At 38.7% G+C, this 22881-nt stretch overlaps 1 protein-coding gene across 3 annotated transcripts in view; it reads left to right on the top strand.

Moving 5' to 3' along the window:
• Positions 1–22881, top strand: part of RFWD3 (ring finger and WD repeat domain 3) — a 39195-nt gene that overhangs the window by 8735 nt on the left and 7579 nt on the right. Inside the window, exons 2-8 of one of the 3 annotated variants that reach the window (XM_055078934.1) lie at positions 9133–9230; positions 9385–9443; positions 12584–12769; positions 12869–12960; positions 16951–17065; positions 17560–17788; positions 20407–20557. In XM_055078934.1, the coding sequence (XP_054934909.1) occupies positions 9197–9230; positions 9385–9443; positions 12584–12769; positions 12869–12960; positions 16951–17065; positions 17560–17788; positions 20407–20557 (866 nt within the window). In that variant the 5' untranslated portion in view covers positions 9133–9196. Of the gene's footprint in view, positions 1–9132; positions 9231–9384; positions 9444–12580; positions 12770–12868; positions 12961–16950; positions 17066–17559; positions 17789–20406; positions 20558–22881 lie in introns of all 3 variants that reach the window. The other 2 variants (XM_024124886.3, XM_024124881.3) reach the window with 2 other exon arrangements.

Raw genomic sequence — 22881 nt, 5'->3', positions numbered from 1 at the left:
GCTGCTCCGCGGCATGTGGGATCTTCCCGGACCGGGGCACGAACCCGTGTCCCCTGCATCAGCAGGCGGACTCTCAACCACTGCGCCACCAGGGAAGCCCGAGACTCTAGATGTAATAAACAGTTTAGGCAGTTTACAGGAAGGAAATAAAGGAACAAGGTGAGCAATAACTCAAAAATGCAGTCATTCAAATCTAAAATGTAAGACATTCTACAAATGGAACATCTAGAAAAAGGCCTATACATATATGAAAATCTAATATATTGTAAAGGGAATATCTCATATCAGTGGGGAAAAAATAGACTTATAATTAATATTGTTAAAACTGGATAGCTAACTGGAAAACAAATTTGGATTCGTTCCTCATACTATAAACTAGGATATAAGAGTTCAGAGATCTAGTGTGGAAAATGAAACCATTTAGTATTAGAGGAATACATGAGTGATAAAATCTAGGAGTAAGGAGTACTTCAGAATGTAGAAGAAATGTAAGAAAATTACATAAAAATTTTTTTTAAATTATGACTATAAGCCAGCATAGATACTTTGTTCCAGAAAAGACAAATCTATAGAGACAAAGTAGATTAGTGGTTGCGTAAGGGCTGCTGGTACAAATGGGGAATGATTCTAAATTGGTGTGATGGATATTTTTGGGGTGATAGAAATGTTTTAAAATTGGATTGTGGTAATGGTTGTACAACTCTGTAAATAAGTTTAAAAATAGCTTGTGGAAGTAGTTGGTCAAATCTAGGAGGTAAACATTTCACAGGACCAATGGCCAGATTTCTCCAACAAAGCAGTGACAAAACAGGTGAATTTTAATTTAGAACTTCTCTTAATCAAAAGACGTCATTAAAAGAGTGAAATGGCAACCCACTGACTAGAGAAAACATTCATAATACATATATCCAGAAAAGGGCTTATATCTAGAATACATAAATAACTTCTACAACATTATAGAAAACTGGGCCGAAGATTTGCAAAGGTACTTCCAAAACAAGATAGCTAAATGGCCAATAAATATATAGAGAGACTTGATTAGTCATCAGGGAAATACAGATTAAAACCACAGTGTGGTAACTGATATGCACCCACTGCAACAGCTAAAATTTCAAAGACTGACAGTTTCAAGTATTGGGAAGGATATAAAGCAACCAGACCTCTCATACAGTACTGGTGGGAGTGTAAATTTTTTTTTTTTTAATGCTGCTTATAAGAGGTTCACTTTATTTATTTTTTTATTGAAGTATAGTTGATTTACAATATTGTGTTAATTTCTGCTGTACAGCAAAGAGATTCAGTTATACATATATATGTACTTTTTTTATATATTCTTTTTCATTATGGTTTGTCATAGGATATTTATTTATTTATTTTTGGCTGCGTTGGGTCTTCGTTGCTGCACGTGGTCTTTCTCTAGTTGCGGTGCCTGGGCTTCTCATTGCGGTGGCTTCTTGTTCCTGAGAATGGGCTCTAGGCATGCGGGCTTCAGTAGTTGTGGCACGTGGGCCAGTAGTTGTGGCACACGGGCTTAGTTGCTCCGCGGCATGTGGGATCCTTCCAGACCAGGGATTGAACCCATGTCCCCTGCATTGGTAGGCGGATCCTTAACCACTGTGCCACCAGGGAGGTCCCTCTTCTGCCCATTTTTTGATAGGGTTGTTTTTTTGTTGCTGAGTTGTATGAGCTGTTTGTATATTTTGGAAATTAAGCCCATGTTGGCCGCATCTTTTGCAAATATTTTCTCCCATTCTGTAGATTGTCTTTTCATTTTGCTTATGGTTTCCTTTGCTGTGCAAAAGCTTGTAAGTTTGATTAGGTCCCATTTATTTATTTTTGTTTTTATTTCTATTGCTTTGGGAGACTGACCTAAGAAAACATTGGTAGGATTTTTTTTGCCTATGATCTCTTCTTAGGAGTTTTATGGTGTCATGTTTTATGTTTAAGTCTTTGAGCCATTTTGAATTTATTTTAGTGTATGGTGAGAGGGTGTGTTCTAACTTCATTTATTTACATATGGCTGTCCAACTTTCCCAACACCACTTGCTAAAGAGACTGTCTTTTTCCCATTGTATATTCTTGCCTCCTTTGTTGAAGATTAATTGACTGTAGGTGTGTGGGTTTATTTCTGGGCTCTATTTTCTGTTCCATTGATCCATATGTCTGTTTTTGTGCCAATACCATGCTGTTTTGATTACTGTAGCTTTGTGGTATTGTCTGAAGTCTGGGAGGGTTATGCCTCCTGCTTCGTTCTTTTTCTTCAGGATTGCTTTGGCAATTCTGGGTCTTTTACGGTTCCATATAAATTTTAGGATTATTTGTTCTAGTGCTGTGAAAATTGTCATGGGTAATTTGATAGGGATTGCATTAAATCTGTAGGTTGCTTTGGGTAGTATGGCCATTTTAGCAATATTAATTCTTCCAGTCCAAGAGTGTGGGATATCTTTCCATTTCTTTGAATCATCTTCAGTTTCCTTTATTAATGTTTTATATTTCTCAGTGAATAAGTCTTTCTCCTCCTTAGTCAGGTTTATTTCTAAATATTTTATTTTGAGGGGTGTGATTTTTTTATTTCTTCTTTTTGGCTGCATGTGAGATCTTAGTTCCCCGACCAGGGATTGAGCTCATGTCCCTTGCAGTGGAAGTGCGGAGTCTTAACCATTGGACTGCCAGGGAAGTCCCTTGTGGGTGTGATTTTTAAAAGGTATTGTATTTTTACATCCCCTTTTTGATACTTCATTGTTAGTGTAAAGAAATGCAACCGATTTCTGTATGTTAATCTTGTATCCTGCTACCTTGCTGAATTCCTTTATCAGTTCTAGTAGTCTTTGTGTGGAGTCCTTAAGACTTTATATATATAGTATCATATTATCTGCATATAATGACAGTTTTACCTCTTCCCTTCCAATTTGGATACCTTTTATTTCTTTTTCTTGTCTGATTGCTGTGGCTAGGACTTCCAGTACTATGTTGACTAGAAGTGGTGAGAGTGGGCATCCTTGTCTTATTCCAGATTTTAGCAGGAAGGCTTTCAGCTTTTCACCATTGAGTATTATATTGTCTGTGAGTTTGTCATGAACAGACATGTTTATGACAAAAAACATGTTCTTGTTTTTTGAGGAAGACATGTATCGCTTGAACTTCTTGTAAAAACTGCTTTTGCTGCATCCCATAGATTTTGTATGGTTGTGTTTTCATTGTCATTTGTCTCAAGGTATTTTTTAATTTCCTGTTTGATTTCATCATTGACCCATTGGTTTTTTAGTAGCATGTTGTTTAGTTTCCATGTAATCGTTTTTTTCTCATTTCTTTTTCTGTGGTTGATTTCTAGTTTCATGCTGTTGTGGTCACAAAAGATGCTTGAGGTAATTTCTAAAAATATCAATTAAGTCTAACAGTTCTGTTGTATCATTTAGGATCTCTGTTTGCCGTATTGAATTTCGGTCTAGAAGATCTGTCCATTGATGTGGGTGGGGTGTTAAAGTCTCCTACTATTATTGTATTCCTGTCAGTGTCTCCCTTTATGTCTGTTAATTGTGTTTTATGTATTTTGATGCTTCTATATTAGGTGCATATATGTTGACGAGTTAAAATCCTCTTCTTGTATTGATCCTTTTTTTTTTTAATTTTATTTTTTTTTGTGGTACGCGGGCCTACCTCTGCTGCGGCCTCTCCCGTTGCGGAGCACAGGCTCCAGACGCGCAGGCCCAGCGGCCAGGCACACGGGCTTAGTTGCTCCGTGGCATGTGGGATCCTTCCAGACCAGGGATTGAACCCATGTCCCCTGCATTGGTAGGCGGATCCTTAACCACTGTGCCACCAGGGAGGTCCCTCTTCTGCCCATTTTTTGATAGGGTTGTTTTTTTGTTGCTGAGTTGTATGAGCTGTTTGTATATTTTGGAAATTAAGCCCATGTTGGCCGCATCTTTTGCAAATATTTTCTCCCATTCTGTAGATTGTCTTTTCATTTTGCTTATGGTTTCCTTTGCTGTGCAAAAGCTTGTAAGTTTGATTAGGTCCCATTTATTTATTTTTGTTTTTATTTCTATTGCTTTGGGAGACTGACCTAAGAAAACATTGGTAGGATTTTTTTTGCCTATGATCTCTTCTTAGGAGTTTTATGGTGTCATGTTTTATGTTTAAGTCTTTGAGCCATTTTGAATTTATTTTAGTGTATGGTGAGAGGGTGTGTTCTAACTTCATTTATTTACATATGGCTGTCCAACTTTCCCAACACCACTTGCTAAAGAGACTGTCTTTTTCCCATTGTATATTCTTGCCTCCTTTGTTGAAGATTAATTGACTGTAGGTGTGTGGGTTTATTTCTGGGCTCTATTTTCTGTTCCATTGATCCATATGTCTGTTTTTGTGCCAATACCATGCTGTTTTGATTACTGTAGCTTTGTGGTATTGTCTGAAGTCTGGGAGGGTTATGCCTCCTGCTTCGTTCTTTTTCTTCAGGATTGCTTTGGCAATTCTGGGTCTTTTACGGTTCCATATAAATTTTAGGATTATTTGTTCTAGTGCTGTGAAAATTGTCATGGGTAATTTGATAGGGATTGCATTAAATCTGTAGGTTGCTTTGGGTAGTATGGCCATTTTAGCAATATTAATTCTTCCAGTCCAAGAGTGTGGGATATCTTTCCATTTCTTTGAATCATCTTCAGTTTCCTTTATTAATGTTTTATATTTCTCAGTGAATAAGTCTTTCTCCTCCTTAGTCAGGTTTATTTCTAAATATTTTATTTTGAGGGGTGTGATTTTTTTATTTCTTCTTTTTGGCTGCATGTGAGATCTTAGTTCCCCGACCAGGGATTGAGCTCATGTCCCTTGCAGTGGAAGTGCGGAGTCTTAACCATTGGACTGCCAGGGAAGTCCCTTGTGGGTGTGATTTTTAAAAGGTATTGTATTTTTACATCCCCTTTTTGATACTTCATTGTTAGTGTAAAGAAATGCAACCGATTTCTGTATGTTAATCTTGTATCCTGCTACCTTGCTGAATTCCTTTATCAGTTCTAGTGGTCTTTGTGTGGAGTCCTTAAGACTTTATATATATAGTATCATATTATCTGCATATAATGATAGTTTTACCTCTTCCCTTCCAATTTGGATACCTTTTATTTCTTTTTCTTGTCTGATTGCTGTGGCTAGGACTTCCAGTACTATGTTGACTAGAAGTGGTGAGAGTGGGCATCCTTGTCTTATTCCAGATTTTAGCAGGAAGGCTTTCAGCTTTTCACCATTGAGTATTATATTGTCTGTGAGTTTGTCATGAACAGACATGTTTATGACAAAAAACATGTTCTTGTTTTTTGAGGAAGACATGTATCGCTTGAACTTCTTGTAAAAACTGCTTTTGCTGCATCCCATAGATTTTGTATGGTTGTGTTTTCATTGTCATTTGTCTCAAGGTATTTTTTAATTTCCTGTTTGATTTCATCATTGACCCATTGGTTTTTTAGTAGCATGTTGTTTAGTTTCCATGTAATCGTTTTTTTCTCATTTCTTTTTCTGTGGTTGATTTCTAGTTTCATGCTGTTGTGGTCACAAAAGATGCTTGAGGTAATTTCTAAAAATATCAATTAAGTCTAACAGTTCTGTTGTATCATTTAGGATCTCTGTTTGCTGTATTGAATTTCGGTCTAGAAGATCTGTCCATTGATGTGGGTGGGGTGTTAAAGTCTCCTACTATTATTGTATTCCTGTCAGTGTCTCCCTTTATGTCTGTTAATTGTGTTTTATGTATTTTGATGCTTCTATATTAGGTGCATATATGTTGACGAGTTAAAATCCTCTTCTTGTATTGATCCTTTTTTTTTTTAATTTTATTTTTTTTTGTGGTACGCGGGCCTACCTCTGCTGCGGCCTCTCCCGTTGCGGAGCACAGGCTCCAGACGCGCAGGCCCAGCGGCCACGGCTCACGGGCCCAGCCGCTCCGCGGCACGTGGGATCCTCCCAGACCGGGGCGCGAACCCGGTTCCCCTGCATCGGCAGGCGGACGCGCAACCACTGCGCCACCAGGGAAGCCCCTGTATTGATCCTTTTATCATTATAAAGTGTCCTTTATCTTTCCTTATGGCGTTTTTCTAAAAGTCTATTTTGTCTGATATGAGTGTTGCGACCCCCACTTTCTTATCATTTCCGTTAGCATCATATATCTTTTTCCATCCCCTCACTTTCAATCTGTATGTGTGCTTTGCCCTAAAGTGGGTCTCTTGTAGGCAGCATATTGTAGGCTCTTGTTTTTTTTATCCAGTCTGCCACTCTGTGTCTTTTGATTGGAGCATTTAGTCCATTGACATTTAAAGTAATTTTTTTAAAGAAATGTACGATTTATTTATTTATTTAATGTTATAGTTTCGTTATTATTTTCTCAATTTAAAAAATTTATCTTTTTTTGGGGGGGGTGCTGTGTTGGGTCTTCATTGCTGTGCACGGGCTTTCTCTAGTTGCAGCAAGCAGGGGCTACTCTTCGTTGCCGTGCACAGGCTTCTCCTTGCAGTGGCTTCTCTTGTTGTGGAGCATGGGCTCTAGACGCACAGGCTTCAGTAGTTGCAGCACATGGGCTCAGTAGTTTTGGCACATGGGCTTAGTTGCTCTGTGGCATGTGGGATCTTCCTAGACCAGGGATCAAACCCATGTCCCCTGCATTGGCAGGCGGATTCTTAACTACTGCACCACCAGGGAAGTCCTTAAGGTAATTATTGATAGATACGTATTTACTGCCATTTTAAACCTTGTTTTCCCATTGATTTTATATTTCTTCTTTGTCCCTTTTTTTCTTGTTTTTCCTTTTGTGGTTTGATTCTTCTTATTATTAATTTTTATTGGAGTATAGTTGATTTACAATGTTGAGTTAGTTTCTGCTGTACAGCAAAGTGAATCAGTTATACATATACATATATTCACTCTTTTTTAGATTCTTTTCCCATATAGGTCATTACAGAGTATCAAGTAGAGTTCCCTGTGCTGTGCAGTAGGTTCTTATTAGTTATCTATTTTGTATATAGTAGTGTGTATTTGTCAATCCCAGTCCCCCAATTTATCCCTTCCCCCTGATTATCTTTTGTATTATACTTATGTTCTCTTCTTTTTGGTTTTTGTGTATGTTTTTAATTTGTGGTTACCCTGTTTTTCAAGTGTAGTAACCCTTTCCTATAGCTGCTTGCCTTAGACTGGTAGTCATATGGGCTCAAATACATTTAAGGAAATTTTTTTTTTTAATCTACATTTTCTTACTCTCCTCCCCCACATTTTATGATTTTGATGTCCTCTTTTACATCAAAATGTAAATTGGTACAAACATTTTGCTAGTATTGTTATAAACTCACTATATATATATATAGAACCAGTTGCTCAACAATTTCACTTTTAGGTATATAGCCAAGGAAATGAGTACATGTGTTCATGAATGCCATGTACAAGAATGTAATAACACTGTTTGTAATAGGAAAAAACTGAAAACTATCCACAAACCCATTAGCAGTAGAATGGATAAATAAATGTTATATATTTATGCAGTAAAACTGTACAGAAGTGAAAATGAACTACAACTCCACACATTAGTATGGAAAAATCTTGCAAAGAATGTCAAACAAGTGGCAGAAAGTGGGCAACTCAGACGCCATTTATATACAAAAACAGGCAAAACCAGTCAATGGTGTTAAAATTTAGTAAAGTAGTTACTTTTGGGGGGCAAGGTCACCTCCCTGCCTGTCACCCAAGATAAAAGGAGGACATAAGGGTATAAGGGGCACTCTTAGGGTTGTTGGTGATGTTCTGGTTTATAGTTCAGTTTGTGAAAATTCACTAAAAATATTTATGGTACACTTTTCTGTATGCATATTACATTTCAATAAAAGATTTTTTTTTTTAAGGAGCCAATTTGAAGGGATTCTCTCTGGCCTACGATGGAACAATTTGAGCCTCAAAAAGAAAAATAATTAAAAATTAAGATTACTATCTTGACCATTAATGGAAGCTGTGAAAGGTTGTTGAGGAACCAGATAGTCTAGGGGTCAGACTGACATCACCTGAACCCAGTATAAGCCTCCTGGTGTAGTGCTATCAGAAGTACACAACCTAAGTTTCTTGCTGCCCTTCCTCTTTCCAAAAAACAGAATTGAATCTACAAAAACATCTAGGTCTAACGGCCAGTTTATAGGAAAGGCAGGCAGTGAAGCAGTAAGTAAGGAATACCACAGGAAGCAATCAGCCAAATCCAGGATGTAGGACATTTCATAAGACAAATGACCAAATCTCCCTTAACAAATCAGTGACAGGAGGGGATAGAAATAAGTGAAGGAAAATTGTTATAAATGAAAAAGACTTACAAGACATAACAATCCAAGCTCACTGTTTGAAGACCTTGTTTGGATCCTGATTGGAATAAATCTATTGTAAAGAGCAACTTTAAAGCAATTGGGAGGGCCTTCCCTGGTGGTCCAGTGGTTAAGACTCTATGCAGGGCATGGGTTCGTTCCCTGGTTGGGGAAGGTCCTGCATGCCTCACTATGTGGCCACAAAACAACAACAACTGGGAAATTTTGAGTACAAACTGGGTATCTGGGATGGTATTGAAGGATTATTGTTAACTTTGTTAGATACAGTATTGTTAATTTTGTTAGGTATAGTGTTTATGTAAAAAAAAAAAAAAAAGTCCTTATCAGTGAGTGCTACAAAAGTTTTTACAAGTGAAACCACATTTTAGGGTTTGTTATTAGGAAAGAAAATAATGGGAATGGGGGCTTATTTGGAACAAGATTGGCAAAATATTATTTTTGAAATTGGGTGATGGGTACTTGTGGGTTAGTTTACTATTCTGTCTACATTTAAAAATGAATTCATTGGGACTTCCTTGGCGGTCCAGTGGTTGGGACTCCATGTTTCCACTGCAGGAGGCTTGGGTTCAGTCCCCCGTCAGGAAACTAAGATCCCACGTGCTGCACAGCCAAACAAAAAAGGATTCATTGATGCCACCTGGGGAAATTGTCATTCCTTTTACAGCAACAGTACAGTATCAATTAGAAATGGAAAGCTGTGGTGAGTCAGACTCTCCTGCTAGCCTCATACCTGACTTATATCTTCTTTTATATATTACCTATCCCATCATTTCTGGAAACGACTTGGCAGAGCAACTAGGCGGTAACGACTTGGCAGAGCAACTAGGAGATATCTCAACAGAGCAAGAAGTTACATGTATTGGTGGAGGAGAGACTTTCCCCAAACAGGTAATATGAACATCCTTTTAAATGAGAGGTTTCGATTTACATTTAAAAAGCCAGCTGCAAATTAAAGTGGAAAGCCCACAGACTTTGTAGGCAGGGGGTCCAGGTGTAGATCCTGTACAAGTTACTCATTATTTGTGTGATTGCCTCCCCTTAGGTTTAAAAACATGGGGTAGGGGAAGATGTGAGGAGAACTTGTCCTGTCCACCTAACAAGGTTAAGTATCAGTTAAAAGTAGTAGATATGAATGCAGTTTATGAACTGTCTGGCAGAAAGATTGCTATGAGATAAACAGTTTTTATTTTTAAAAATTACAGTTATCACTGTCCTTAATATGAGACTTATTTATACCAACCGTGGACCCTGCCAGTTCCAAAACATCATTGATCCACTTTTTGCAAGTTTCTATTTTTATTTATTCTCTCTAGAAAAGTTACTCTCATATAAATTTACTTATGTGTATAAGTGTAATGCAAAGTGACTTGACATTTGCATACATTATGAAGTGATCACCACAATAAGTTTAGTAACCATCTGTCCCCATACAAAGTTATTACAATATTATTGACCACATTTTTCATGCTATGTATTACATCCCCATGGTTTATTATTTTATAACTGGAGGTTAGTACCTCTTAATCCCCTTCACCTATTTTGCCATACCCCACTCCCCTTCCCTCTGGCACTCACCCATTTGTTTTCTGTGTCTCTTAGTCTGGGTTTTTTTGTTTTGTTTTATTTTTCAGATTCCACATATAAGTGAGATTATATGGTATTTGTCCACACTCCATACTGTTTCCTATAGTGGGTGCACCAATTTACATTCCCACCAACAGTGCATGAGTGTTCCCTTTCCTCCATATCCTTGCCAGTGCTTGTCATTTGTTGTCTTTTTGATGATAGCCATTCTGACAGGTATAAGGTGGTATCTCTTTGTGGTTTTAATTTGCATTTCCCTGATAATTAGTGATGCTGAGCATCTTTTCTTTTTATGTGTCTGTTGGCTGTTTCTTTGGGAAAATGTCTGTTCATGTCTTTTGCCCATTTTTAATCAGGTTGGTTTTTTGCTGTTGAGTTGTATGAGCTCTTTGTTTATTTTGGATATTAACCTCTTATCAGATATATCTTTTGTTAATATCTTCTCCAATTTGGTAGGCTGCCTGTTCATTTTGTTGATAGTTTCCTTTGCTGTGCAAAAGCTTTAGTTTGATGTAGTCCTGTTTGTTTATTTTTGCTTGCTTCCCTTGCCTGAGGAGACATATTCAAAAAAATACTGCTAGGACCGATGTCAGAGAGCCTACTGCCTGTTTTCTTCTACAAGTTTTATGGTTTCAGGTCTTATATTTAAATCTTTAGTCCATTTTGAGGTTACTTTTGTATGTGATGTGAGAAAGTAGTCCAGTTTGCTTTTTTTGCATGTAGCTGTCCAGATTTCCCAACACCATTTATTGAAGAGGCTGTGTTTTCCCCGTTGTCTATTCTTGCCTCTTTTATCATAAATTAATTGCCCATATAAGTGTGGCTTTATTTCTGGGCTCTCTGTTCTGTTCCATTGATCTACATGTCTGCTTATGTGATAGTACCATACTGTTTTGATTACTGTAGTTTTGTAGTATAGTTTGAAATCAGGGAGTATAATATTTCCAACTTTGTTCTTCTTTCTTGAGATTGCTTTGGCTATTTGGGGTTTTGTGTTTCCATACAAATTTTAGAATTATTTACTCTAGTTCTGTGAAAAATGTTATTCATATTTTGACAGGGATTGCATTGAATCTATAGATTGCCTGGCGGGGGTATGATTTTTTTTTTTTTGCGGTACGCAGGCCTCTCACTGCTGTGGCCTCTCCTGTTGCGGAGCACAGGCTCCGGACGCACAGGCTCAGCGGCCATGGCTCACGGGCCTAGCCTCTCCACGGCATGTGGGATCCTCCCAGACCGGGGCACGAACCCATGTCCCCTGCATTGGCAGGCAGACTCTCAACCACTGTGCCAGCAGGGAATCCCATGATTATTTTAACAGTGTTAATTCTTCCAGTCCATGAGCATAGTATATCTTTCCATTTGTTTGTGTTGTGTTCATTTTCTTTCATCAGTGTCTTATAATTTTCAGAGTACAGGTCTTTTACCTCTTCAGTTAGATTTATTTCTAGGTATTTTGTTCTTTTTGATGTAGTTCACAAATGGGATTATTTTCTTAATTTCTCTTTCTGATAGTTCATTTTTAGTGTGTAGAAATGCAACAGATTTCTGTAGATGAATTTTGTATCCTTCAACTTTACTGAATTCATTTAAATGTTCTATTTTAAAATTCACACAAGAGGGATTATATAATATCCTGTTCTGGGACTGGTTCCTTTTCCCCCCAACTTACTGCATTTTGGAGAGCCTTTTAGTGTCAGTACATAAAATTGAATCTCATTCTTATTGGTAGTAATAGCTGCACAGTGTTTTTACATAGGAATACATTTTTAGTTAACTCTTCCCTTGCCATGTACACTATGGTTGTTCCCTTTTTCTTTATTTCTTTGTTGTTGCTGTTGCTTCTTAATAAGATCATGCTGCACTGAGCATCTTTGTACTATTGTCTTGGCAAATATTTGTGATTATATTCATGGGATATATTTCTAGCAGAGAGATTGCTATATCAAAGGAAAGATGTATGTATTTTAGTTTTGATAGATAACGCCAAGTTGCCCTCAGGAAAATTTGTGCCAGTTCCTACTTGCAGCAACAGTATGTAAGCACGCCCATTTCTCCCTCACCCTCAGTGCTTGGTGTCATCAGACATCAATTTATGCCATCTAATAGATGAAAAAGTAAAAATGTGGTCTCTTACTTGAATTTTCATTTCTTTAATTATAAGTGAACACTTACTGACCATTTGTATTTTTGTGTGAGTTGTTTATATCCTTTCTTTTTTTCCTGGTATTTTTTTTTTCTTTATTCACATGAGCCAGGTATTTTATAGCTACTTGAATTGATTATGGACCTAATTTCGAATGTATAACAAACTTAATATTCCCTGTTGTTATTTAACTGGGTCACTTCTAGGTTTGTTTTGTTTTAATATCTTCGTAAATATAGCTCCTTTTTGTCATTTGAATGAAAGAAAATCAAGAATTTTATAAGCTCAAAGGGTAATAATATTTTCATGGCTTATGTTACCTTTGACCAGATTGCATTCTGAAAAGAATGGGAAGTGATTCATGGGTGTTGGGGTTTTTCTTTGGCATTTTCAATTATGTTTGTATCATTTTTGTGTGATTTTTTTGTTAATTTGATAGAGTTTCACATCTTCTTCAAGACTGATTTTGCATTTTCTCTAATTTGAATGTATTCTGGTTTCCATCTAGCAGTCTCCCCAGAAGTCTAATCCTCTTCTAGCTTCTGCGGATGAGGAAGAAGCAGACACTTGCACAATATGTTTGGAACAGTGGACCAATGCTGGGGATCACCGGCTCTCGGCATTGCGCTGTGGGCACCTCTTTGGGTATAAGTGCATTTCTAAGTGGCTCAAAGGACAGGCACGAAAATGTCCTCAGGTAAAGACCATAGTTAAGAACTGTGCATGTGCACAGTCAACATGTTAAGTCAGGAGGATTCCTAGAACCACACTTATTGTGTCCCATTGGGCTCCTTAGTGCAACAAGAAAGCCAAGCACAGTGACATCGTTGTCCTTTATGCCCGAACCCTGAGAGCTTTGGACGCTAGTGAACAGGAGCTCATGAAAAGGTAGGTGGCAAGAGTCTGCCTAGCTGGGATATTCCCTTTTGGTTTTTGTATGCACCTCTGAAAAAGGTATGAGTCACTCTTAGTGTGGTTCTGAGCCTTTCCTTGGGCTGTGACTGGAGATCTCTGGGGATCATTGGCAATCTGTCTAACACTGTGATTTATGATACATGTCTGATCATCCAAAGCATGGTTTGCTCTCCGTATAGCATTAAAAATGATGATCTGGGGCTTCCCTGGTGGCACAGTGGTTAGGAACCCGCCTGCCAGTGCGGGGGACACGGGTTCGAGCCGTGGTCTGGGAAGATCCCACATGCCATGGAGCAACTGGGCCCATGAGCCACAACTACTGAGCCTGCGCTCTAGAGCCCGCAAGCCACAACTGCTGAAGCCCGTGTGCCTAGAGCCCGTGTTCTGCAACAGGAGAAGCCACCGCAATGAGAGGCCCGCGTGCTGCAAGGAAGAGTAGCCCCTGCTCACTGCAACTAGAGAAAGCCCGTGCACAGCAACTGACCCAATGCAACCAAAAATAAATAATGAATTAATTAAAAAAAAAAAAAGTCATAGAGAAACCTTTAGCCATACAGTAATACCTCACACCTAGACTGGGAAGCAGACCCAATCAGAAAGATAGCCTGGATTTTTTGTAGCCTGTCCAGATTCTTCCCTAGGGATTATATTTACTGCCTGCCTCTGCTGCTAAATACTGTGAATACTGAATCAGGGAATCCTCTGTCTTACTCTGTAGCCAATTCATGGCCATTTAGAACACACTCCCAAGTCTCAATCTCCTTGTCACTAGAATAGACTAATGATACTTTTTAAAAACAGGATTTTTGTTTCTTGTGTCCCTAAGCCCTCCTGCAACAGTAGTCTGCAAAGAAGTCTCATAACTGAATCTTTGCACTTGTCGTACAATGCAAGAAATTATCAAGATTTTGGAAGCCCATGAACAAATGCTAATAACACTACTTATAAAATATGCTCTAAGAACATTAAAGATTAAAAATACCTGCAGTGGACTTCCCTAGCGGTCCAGTGGTTAACACTGCACGCTTCCACTGCAAGGGGCATAGGTTCGATTCCTGGTCAGGGAACTAAGATCCCACATGCCTCTCAGCACAGCCAAAAAAAATAAAAAGAACCTGCACGGAGAGACTACTTGGATTCCTGGTCAGGGAACTAAGATCCCACATGCCTCTCAGCACAGCCAAAAAAATAAAAAGAACCTGCACTGAGAGACTACAGGGATGTGGGTTCGCTCATGTATTACTGGTAAAAATGTACACGGGCACAGACATTTAGAGAGGCCTTTGGCAATATGCTTCAGAAGTCTAAAAGTAATTCTGCTTCAGGCATTTTTTTCTAAAGAAATGATTAAGGATATGTACAAAGATGTACTTAATCAGACTTGATTTTTGCTTAATGCTCTGAGGCACATATCCTAGTTGATATATGTAGCTCTAGTTGATTCATTTTAATTTCTATATAATATTCTACTTCTCTAATTAGAGTTTACCTATATGTATTTTGTATTGGGGGATTCCAGTTTCTGTTAATATAAGCCATGCTGCAGAGAGATAGGTGAGAATTTCTTTAGAAGTGGATTTGCTTTATCATAGGGTACATGTAATTTCAACTTTACTAGATATTGTCAAATTGCTCTTCCAAGAGGCTATTCCAGTATATACCAGCAGCAGTGTAAGAGATTTCTCATTTTTTTTCATACCCTCACCTACTTTATATTATCAGACCTAATTTTTGCCAGTTTCATGGAGTTAAGTAGTATTTACTTTAATTTGCTTTTCCTCAATTGCGGTTGAACCTACTTTTCTATACATTGTGCTCAAATATTTTGCTCATTTATATTGAACAAAATATATTGTTTTAATAAGTTTTTTCTTTTGGCTGCGTTGGGTCTTCGTTGCTGCATGTGGGCTTTCTCTAGTTGTGGCACGCGAGGGCTACTCTTCGTTCCGGCGCGTGGGCTTCTCATTGCGGCACCTTCTCTTGTTGCGGAGCACGGGCTCTAGGCGAACGGGCTCAGTAGTTGTGGCACATGGGCTTAGTTGCTCTGTGGCATGTGGGATCTTCCTGGACCAGGGCTCGAACCCGTGTCCCCTGCACTGGCAGGCGTATTCTTAACCACTGTGCCACCAGGGAAGCCCCTTTTAAATGTCTTTAAAAGTTTTAGGTTTTTTTTTTTTTGCGGTATGCGGGCCTCTCACTGCTGTGGCCTCTCCCGTTGTGGAGCACAGGCTCTGGACGCGCAGGCTCAGCGGCCATGGCTCATGGGCCCAGCCGCTCCATGGCATGTGGAACCTTCCTGGACCGGGGCACGAACCCGTGCCCCCTGCATCGGCAGGCGGACTCTCAACCACTGCACCACCAGGGAAGCCCAAAAGTTTTAGTTTTTACACTAGTTTACTGCGCCACCAGGGAAGCCCAAAAGTTTTAGTTTTTACACTAGTTTTTAGTCTACCTAAAATCTAGTTTTATGGATAACCACAATTGTATTCATTGTTAGATAATAATTTTAAAACTAATAAATAATTTTAAATTAATAAATAAAAATTTGTATAGAAATATTCTTTCTATATAAATTTCCATTGCTACCTCTATCCTAAATTAAGTTTCTATATCATGAATGGACTACTCTGTTATTCCAGGGTCTGTTTGTTAACTCTTGCACCAGTACTTCAATTTAGTCTTTCCAGCTGTGAACATTATATAATATCCTTTCACTTATTCCCTGTTTCCTTTGTGTCTTAGAACTGTATTTTGCTTCTTAAAGGCCTTAACTTTATTCCTGGGTTGCTGTTGTTAGAATGCTATTTCGAATGAATTTTTTCCTGTTATATTTACTAGTCAGTTATCTGGTGTATGGGGAATGCTGTTGATCTAATTTTCTTGATCTTGACTACAGCAGCCTTGCTGAACTCTAATAGTTTGTGGGTTCTCTTGAATTATAAGAGCCACTTTATCCCTTCCTTTCTAATTTTCATCTTTTTTTCTCTCCTATCTCATTGGAGTGGAAATCTCTTTTTTGCATTTCATATTTTGAAACATTCAGATTTATGATTTTTATTCCTGGTGAATGTGTCCTTTCATTACACATTGTTCCTTTTTATGCCTATTCATCCTTTTTAATTCTAATCAGTCTTTTTTTTAACATTTGCCTAGTGTATACTTTCTATCTTTTTAACTTCAGCCTCTTTAAATTAATTAATTAATTAATTAATTTATTTATTTATTTTTGGCTGCATTGGGTCTTCGTTGCTGCACGCGGGCTTTCTCTAGTGGGGGCTACTCTTTGTTGTGGTGTGCAGGCTTCTCACTGCGGTGGCTTCTCTTGTTGTGGAGCACGGGCTTCAGGCACACGGGCTTCAGTAGTTGTGGCATGCGGGCTCTAGAGCGCAGGCTCAGTAGTTGTGGCACGTGGGCTTAGTTGCTCCGTGGCATGTGGGATCTTCCCAGACCAGGGCTCGAACCCATGTCCCCTGCATTGGCAGACAGATTCCTAACCACTGTTCCACCAGGAAAGTCCAGCCTCTTTTTATAGTGTTCTTTAATTTGAATATCTGATGAACAACCAGTACCTTATTTTCTTTTTATACAGTAGATAACCTTGGTCTTTTAACAGGTCATTTTTACTCTTTTATAATTTGGCTCTAACTCAAGCAGTGAGCTTGGCTGTAATCCCTCATTTTGCATTTTAGGTCCCCTTTCCCTAGTAAGAGCCAAATTCCTGGTCATCACTGCCTGCTTCAACACTGAGACCCACCCCAGTAGGCTCATGAGTTCAGCCCTGCATGCTGCTTTTCTGTAGTGTTTCTGGGCTTGAGAGATTTTTCACTTGTTATATTTTATTCACTATCATGACATATTTACAGCAAAGTGTGTATATCATAGCATGAATTTACTATGTCATCTTTATGAGAAGTCTTCTGTAGCCTTTCTGATCTCCACCTGTTGCTGGCTTTCCCCCTCTAGTTCCTTAGAAGAGGAGCAGATGCTAAGGAAGAAGGCTGAGTTAGAATCAGCACAGTGCCGGCTCCAGCTTCAAGTCCTCACTGAGGAATGCACTAAGCTTCACAGTCGTGTTCAGGTAAGTTTGCCGTTTCTAATCCAAAGAACTTTTGAAGTAGGAATTAAGGCATCTAAATATTATTCAGTTTCATCTCAGATATGAATAGGATTTACCAGGTTTTTCAGGAAGTAAACATGATCAACTCTTTATTTCTGATTAGGGCTTATATACATGCTTTATGATGAATTCTACTGCAGTGTGAATTTTTAAAAAATTGAACAGCCACCTGATAATCAAAACTTGTTTAAGTCATTTCACTTCCTTAAATCTACGAATTAAATGAGAATTTCAGACAAAATGACTATTAAGGACTTTCAGTGCTTTATGATTCCATGCTCTCCCTATTTCAATTGCTTGTTGAAATATTGTGAAAACTGCAGCAGTTCTTTAGGATTCATGTTAACATTTTCTTGTAAAGGATAAGAAATATCCTTGTATTAGATCAAGGAATTGTGTATAAGGGGAATACCAAAGGAAAAAGCTTCACATTTACAAAATCTTTTTCATTTTAGGACTTGAAAAACCTTATTGTGCAGCATCAGGGTCAGATTTCACAGCTGACCGGGAGTTCCCAAGCACGTTTCCTAAGCAGCCTGTCCTCCAGCCAGAGCCAACACAAGTACCATTTCCAGAAGACATTCACAGTGTCTCAAACAGGAAACTGCCGAGTCATGACATACTGTGATGCTCTGAGCTGCCTGGTAGTATCACAGCCTTCTCCTCAGGCCTCCTTCCTTCCAGGTGAATAGTCCAGAACCTCAGGTGTTTTTTTTGTTTTTGTTTTGTTTTTAAGGAACATTTATTTATTTATTTTTTGGCTGCGTTGGGTCTCCGTCGCTGCACGTGGACTTCCTCTAGTTGCAGCGAGAGGGGGTTACTCTTCATTGTGGTGCACGGGCTTAAGAGATGCAGTGGCTTCTCTTGCTGCAGAGCACGGGCTCTAGGCACGCAGGCCCGTAGTTGTAGCTTGTGGGCTCTAGAGTGCAGGCTCAATAGTTGTGGCACACAGGCTTAGTTGCTCCGCGGCATGTAGGATCTTCACAGACCAGGGTTCGAACCCGTGTTGCCTGCGGTGGCAGGCGGATTCTTAACCACTGTGCCACCAGGGAAGTCCCCAGAACCTCAGTTTTTATGTTCATTATTGGACTCTATTTCTCTCCTCCCTTTTTGAAGAATCCAGGACTCACTAGGAGGCGAACACTGTCCACAGCCCACCAAATCACTTTTTCCTAGTCACTTTCCTGTTAATACAGAGACTTTAGGGTACTGCAAAGATATCTGTACTGTCTGTTGATGTCATTCTGTAAATTTGTTCACCAAAAGGGTAGAGATACTGAACCATGGTAAAGTGAGAGAAGATGTACTTAGAACTGTGGGTTGTCCAAGGATAAGAACATCATTCCTGTATGTCCCACTAAAATACAGGTTCATTTTAGACTAGAAATATTTGAAAAAACACTACCCCAAGCTCTAATTCAAGTTAAAACAAGATTTAATGCTTATTTTCAGTAGTGTTCAAATTGACAAATTCCAAATAAAAGAATTTGGGAACATTATTATTTTATTATACTGCTTTTCTCTTTTTTGTGTGCTTTTCAAGCTTAATCTTAGGTTGTCTTAATGTTGAAAACCAAATCTCACATGCCCAGTGTTGCAGATGTTTTTCCTGCTGTCTTCAGCATATGATTTCTGTCAACTGTCAGGTCCCTTTGCTTCAGCCTGATTTCCTGTCCTCCGACTTAGAAGTTACATTCAAATGCTTCAAAACTATGTCCCCCACACTTAGGTATATGTAGGATTGGTGGTGGAATCCCTAGATTGTCTTATATTTCTCTATTCATTAATATTACCTATGAGTTGAGAGGCTATCAGGAGGCTCCAGTTGAGGGGAAAGTAAAAGGATTGTTTATAATGTTCCTATATCCCATTCAAAATTTTAATAAAAAGATTTATCATCATATAAAACCTTCCCCATTAATTGGAAAAAGACTTATTTCTTCCAGTTGTTTCCCCAAATTGGGTGTGATCTGTTCCTTTATTTCTTAATGTGTCTATTCCATACTGCACAGCTAGCTCTTCCTGTTAGACTGATGATGCTAATTTCCTCTTGTTTCCTTTAATGATTAACTAGGCAAATACTCATGTTCCCTTGTTGATTTAAAGCCTGTAGTTTCTGTGTTTGTTTCTCTGGCTCTCCTAATTCTGTTTCAGGAGAAAACACAGTAAACTTTCTCTCACTTTTTTCCCTAGTGAAGCAGAAGTGTGATCTTGAATCTAGGATTTGACAAATTTTGTTTGTGTATAACTCAGGTAAAATAGATACTTGGTAAAAATAAATGTATTATCATAACCTGGTAAGAGAACAGAGTAACAAATAAATTTAAAAGGACAAGTTTTTGGCTTTCTTTTCCTCTCTTGGAATGATGATATACATTGATTAGCATACTTGATGTCATCTGTTTTCATTCTGTTTCAGAAAAATGTAACATATCTTGACCACCTGACACAGAAATTACTTATTTCCATTCTTTATTGTTCACTGTCTATTCTACATTTTGAGTATCTGTGGTTCAGGTGAAATAGTGTCTTTCTCTCTCTCTCTCTCTATCCCCCCCCCAACAGCTTTATTATTAAAGTATAATTGATGTGCAATAAACTGCACATACTTAACGTGGACATTTTGAGTATCTGTGGTTCAGGTGAAATAGTGTCTTTCTCTCTCTCTCTCTCTCTCTCTATCCCCCCCCAACAGCTTTATTATTAAAGTATAATTGATGTGCAATAAACTGCACATACTTAACGTGGTATACCATTTGGTGAGTGTTGATATATGTATACACTCCTGAAACCATCGCCACAGTCAAGATAATGAACATATCTATCACCGTGAAAGTTTGCTGAAGCCCTTTTGTAATCCATCATCCATCTGCCCCTCCCTCCTCTCCCCATCCCCAGGCAACCACGTTCCGTCATGATAGATCAGTTTATATTTTCTAGAATTTTACATAAATGGAACCATACAGTGTTACTCTTTTTTTGGTCTGGCTTTTTTCAACATAACTTTTTTAAGATTATCCATATTATTGTGTCTATCAGTAGTTCATTTCTTTTTATTGTTGGGTAGTATTCCACTGTATGTATATACAGTGGTTTATCATTCACTTATTGATAGATATTTGGGATGGAATGTATTTTTTAAAATAAATTAGAACCCCGGGGAATTTTTATTTTCTTTGTTCGACTAGCTTTTTCCCAGAGACCATGCCAAGAAAGGTGAAGAAAGGACCTACTTGAAATGGTAGTTTGCTTTGCCCTAAATTGACTTTCAGTGATCGGTTTCACTCTCGTATCTTTGGCAGGCTTTGGTGTTAAGATGTTGAGTACTGCCAACATGAAAAGCAATCAGTATATTCCCATGCATGGCAAACAGATACGTGGACTGGCTTTCAGCAGTCGATCCAAAGGCTTACTTCTCTCTGCTTCCCTAGACAACACTGTTAAACTGACCAGGTGAGTGCTTTGTGGGGAAAATGGGCCCTGGGTTGCCTAGGGTTGAATAGTGTGGAAATTAGTTATCTGTGTTATGATGACCTTGGCTTTTGTGGGGGTGAGATGGGAGATGTCTAAGGCATTGTCTTCTCAGATCCAGCTTCATTGAATTTAAAATGTATTGCTTTAAAAAGTGGACACAGCTGGTAACGAAGCAGAACGTGTGGTGTTCCATTTCTTTAAAATTATATATGTTACAAAATATATCTTAAGTCATGCAGATGAGAGTAACACCCTAGAGTTGGTAGAATGACAATGTGGAGGGAGCCTTGGTACTGACACCGTTGGAGTCACCATACTAGCTTGGGACTGCTTATTCCTTGTCTGTTCCTGGATCGTTGTGCCTAACAGAAATGCCTACCAGGAAGTCATTGTCCTGGGTGCCATGATGACTGCTCTCATCAGTAACGCTCAGTTACTACATTTTATCTTTCACATGCTCTGCAAGTACCCTGAACCAGATCTGAGTGTGCTCCGTGCCTTTATCTTTTAGAAAGTACTTCTAACCCACGCACCTATGGCCACCTAATCTATGACAAAGGAGGCAAAAATATACAATGGAGAAAAGACAGCCTCTTCAATAAGTGTTGCTGGGAAAACTGGACAGCTACATGTAAAAGAATGAAATTAGAACACTCCCTAACACCATACACAAAAATAAACTCAAAATGGATTAGAGGCTTAAATTTAAGGCCAGACACTTTAAAACTCTTAGAGGAAAACATAGGCAGAGGACTACCTTGGGGGTGCATAAGAATCTGCCTGCCAGTGCAGGGGATATGGGTTCGAGCCATGGTCCAGGAAGATCCCACATGCCATGGAGCATCTAAGCCCGTGCGCCACAACTAATGAGCCTGCACTCTAGAGCCCGCAAGCCACGTCTACTGAGCCCGCATGCCACGACTACTGAGCCCATACACCTAGAGCCTGTGCTCTGCAACAAGAAAAGCCACCGCAGTGAGAAGCGCGCACACCGCAACAAAGAGTAGCCCCTGCTCACCGCAACTAGAGAAAGCCCATGTGCAGCAACAAACCCCAATGCAGCCAAAAATAAATAAATAAATTTTTTTTTTTTTTTTAAAAACATAGGCAGAACACTCCTTGACATAAATCACAGCAAGATCTTTTTTGACCCACCGCCTAGAGTAATGAGAATAAAAACAAACAAAAGGGACCTAATTAAACTTAAAAGCTTTTGTACAGCAAAGGAAACTATAAACAAGGCAAAAAGACAACCCTCAGAATGGGAGAAAATATTTGCAAATGAAGCAGCCGACAAAGGATTAATCTCCAAAATACACAAACAGCTCATGCAGCTCAATATCAAAAAAGCAAATAACCCAGTCAAAAAATGAGCGGAAGACCTAAGTAGACATTTCTCCAAAGAAGACATACAGATAGATGGCCAACCATGAAAAGATGCTCAGCATCACTAATTATTAGAGAAATGCAAATCAAAATGACCCACCGCCTAGAGTAATGAGAATAAAAACAAACAAAAGGGACCTAATTAAACTTAAAAGCTTTTGTACAGCAAAGGAAACTATAAACAAGGCAAAAAGACAACCCTCAGAATGGGAGAAAATATTTGCAAATGAAGCAGCCGACAAAGGATTAATCTCCAAAATACACAAACAGCTCATGCAGCTCAATATCAAAAAAGCAAATAACCCAGTCAAAAAATGAGCGGAAGACCTAAGTAGACATTTCTCCAAAGAAGACATACAGATAGATGGCCAACCATGAAAAGATGCTCAGCATCACTAATTATTAGAGAAATGCAAATCAAAACTGTAATGAGGTATCACCTCACACTGGTCAGAATGGCCATCATCAAAAAATCTACAAAAAAAAAAAAAAATCTAGAAACAGTAAATGCTGGAGAGGGTGTGGAGAAAAGGGAACCCTCCTGCACTCTTGTTGGGAATGTAAATTGATAAAACCAATATGGAGAACAGTATGGAGGTTCCTTAAAAAACTAAAAATAGAACTATCATATGACCCAGCAATCCCACTACTGGGCACATATCCTGAGAAAACCATAATTCAAAAAGAGATGTGTACCACAGTGTTCATTGCAGCACTATTTACAACAGCCAGGACATGGAAGCAACCTAAATGTCCATCAACAGATGAATGGATAAAGAAGATGTGGCACACACATACAATGGAATATTACTCAGCCACAAAAAGAAACAAAATTGAGTTACTTGTAGTGAGGTGGATGGACCTAGAGCCTGTCATACAGAGTGAAGTAAGTCAGAAAGAGAAAAACCAATACCATA

The sequence above is a fragment of the Physeter macrocephalus genome, chromosome 17 (assembly GCF_002837175.3).
Source record: "Physeter macrocephalus isolate SW-GA chromosome 17, ASM283717v5, whole genome shotgun sequence".
Lineage (NCBI taxonomy): Eukaryota > Metazoa > Chordata > Mammalia > Artiodactyla > Physeteridae > Physeter > Physeter macrocephalus.
This window is presented reverse-complemented; position numbering and strand designations above follow the sequence as displayed.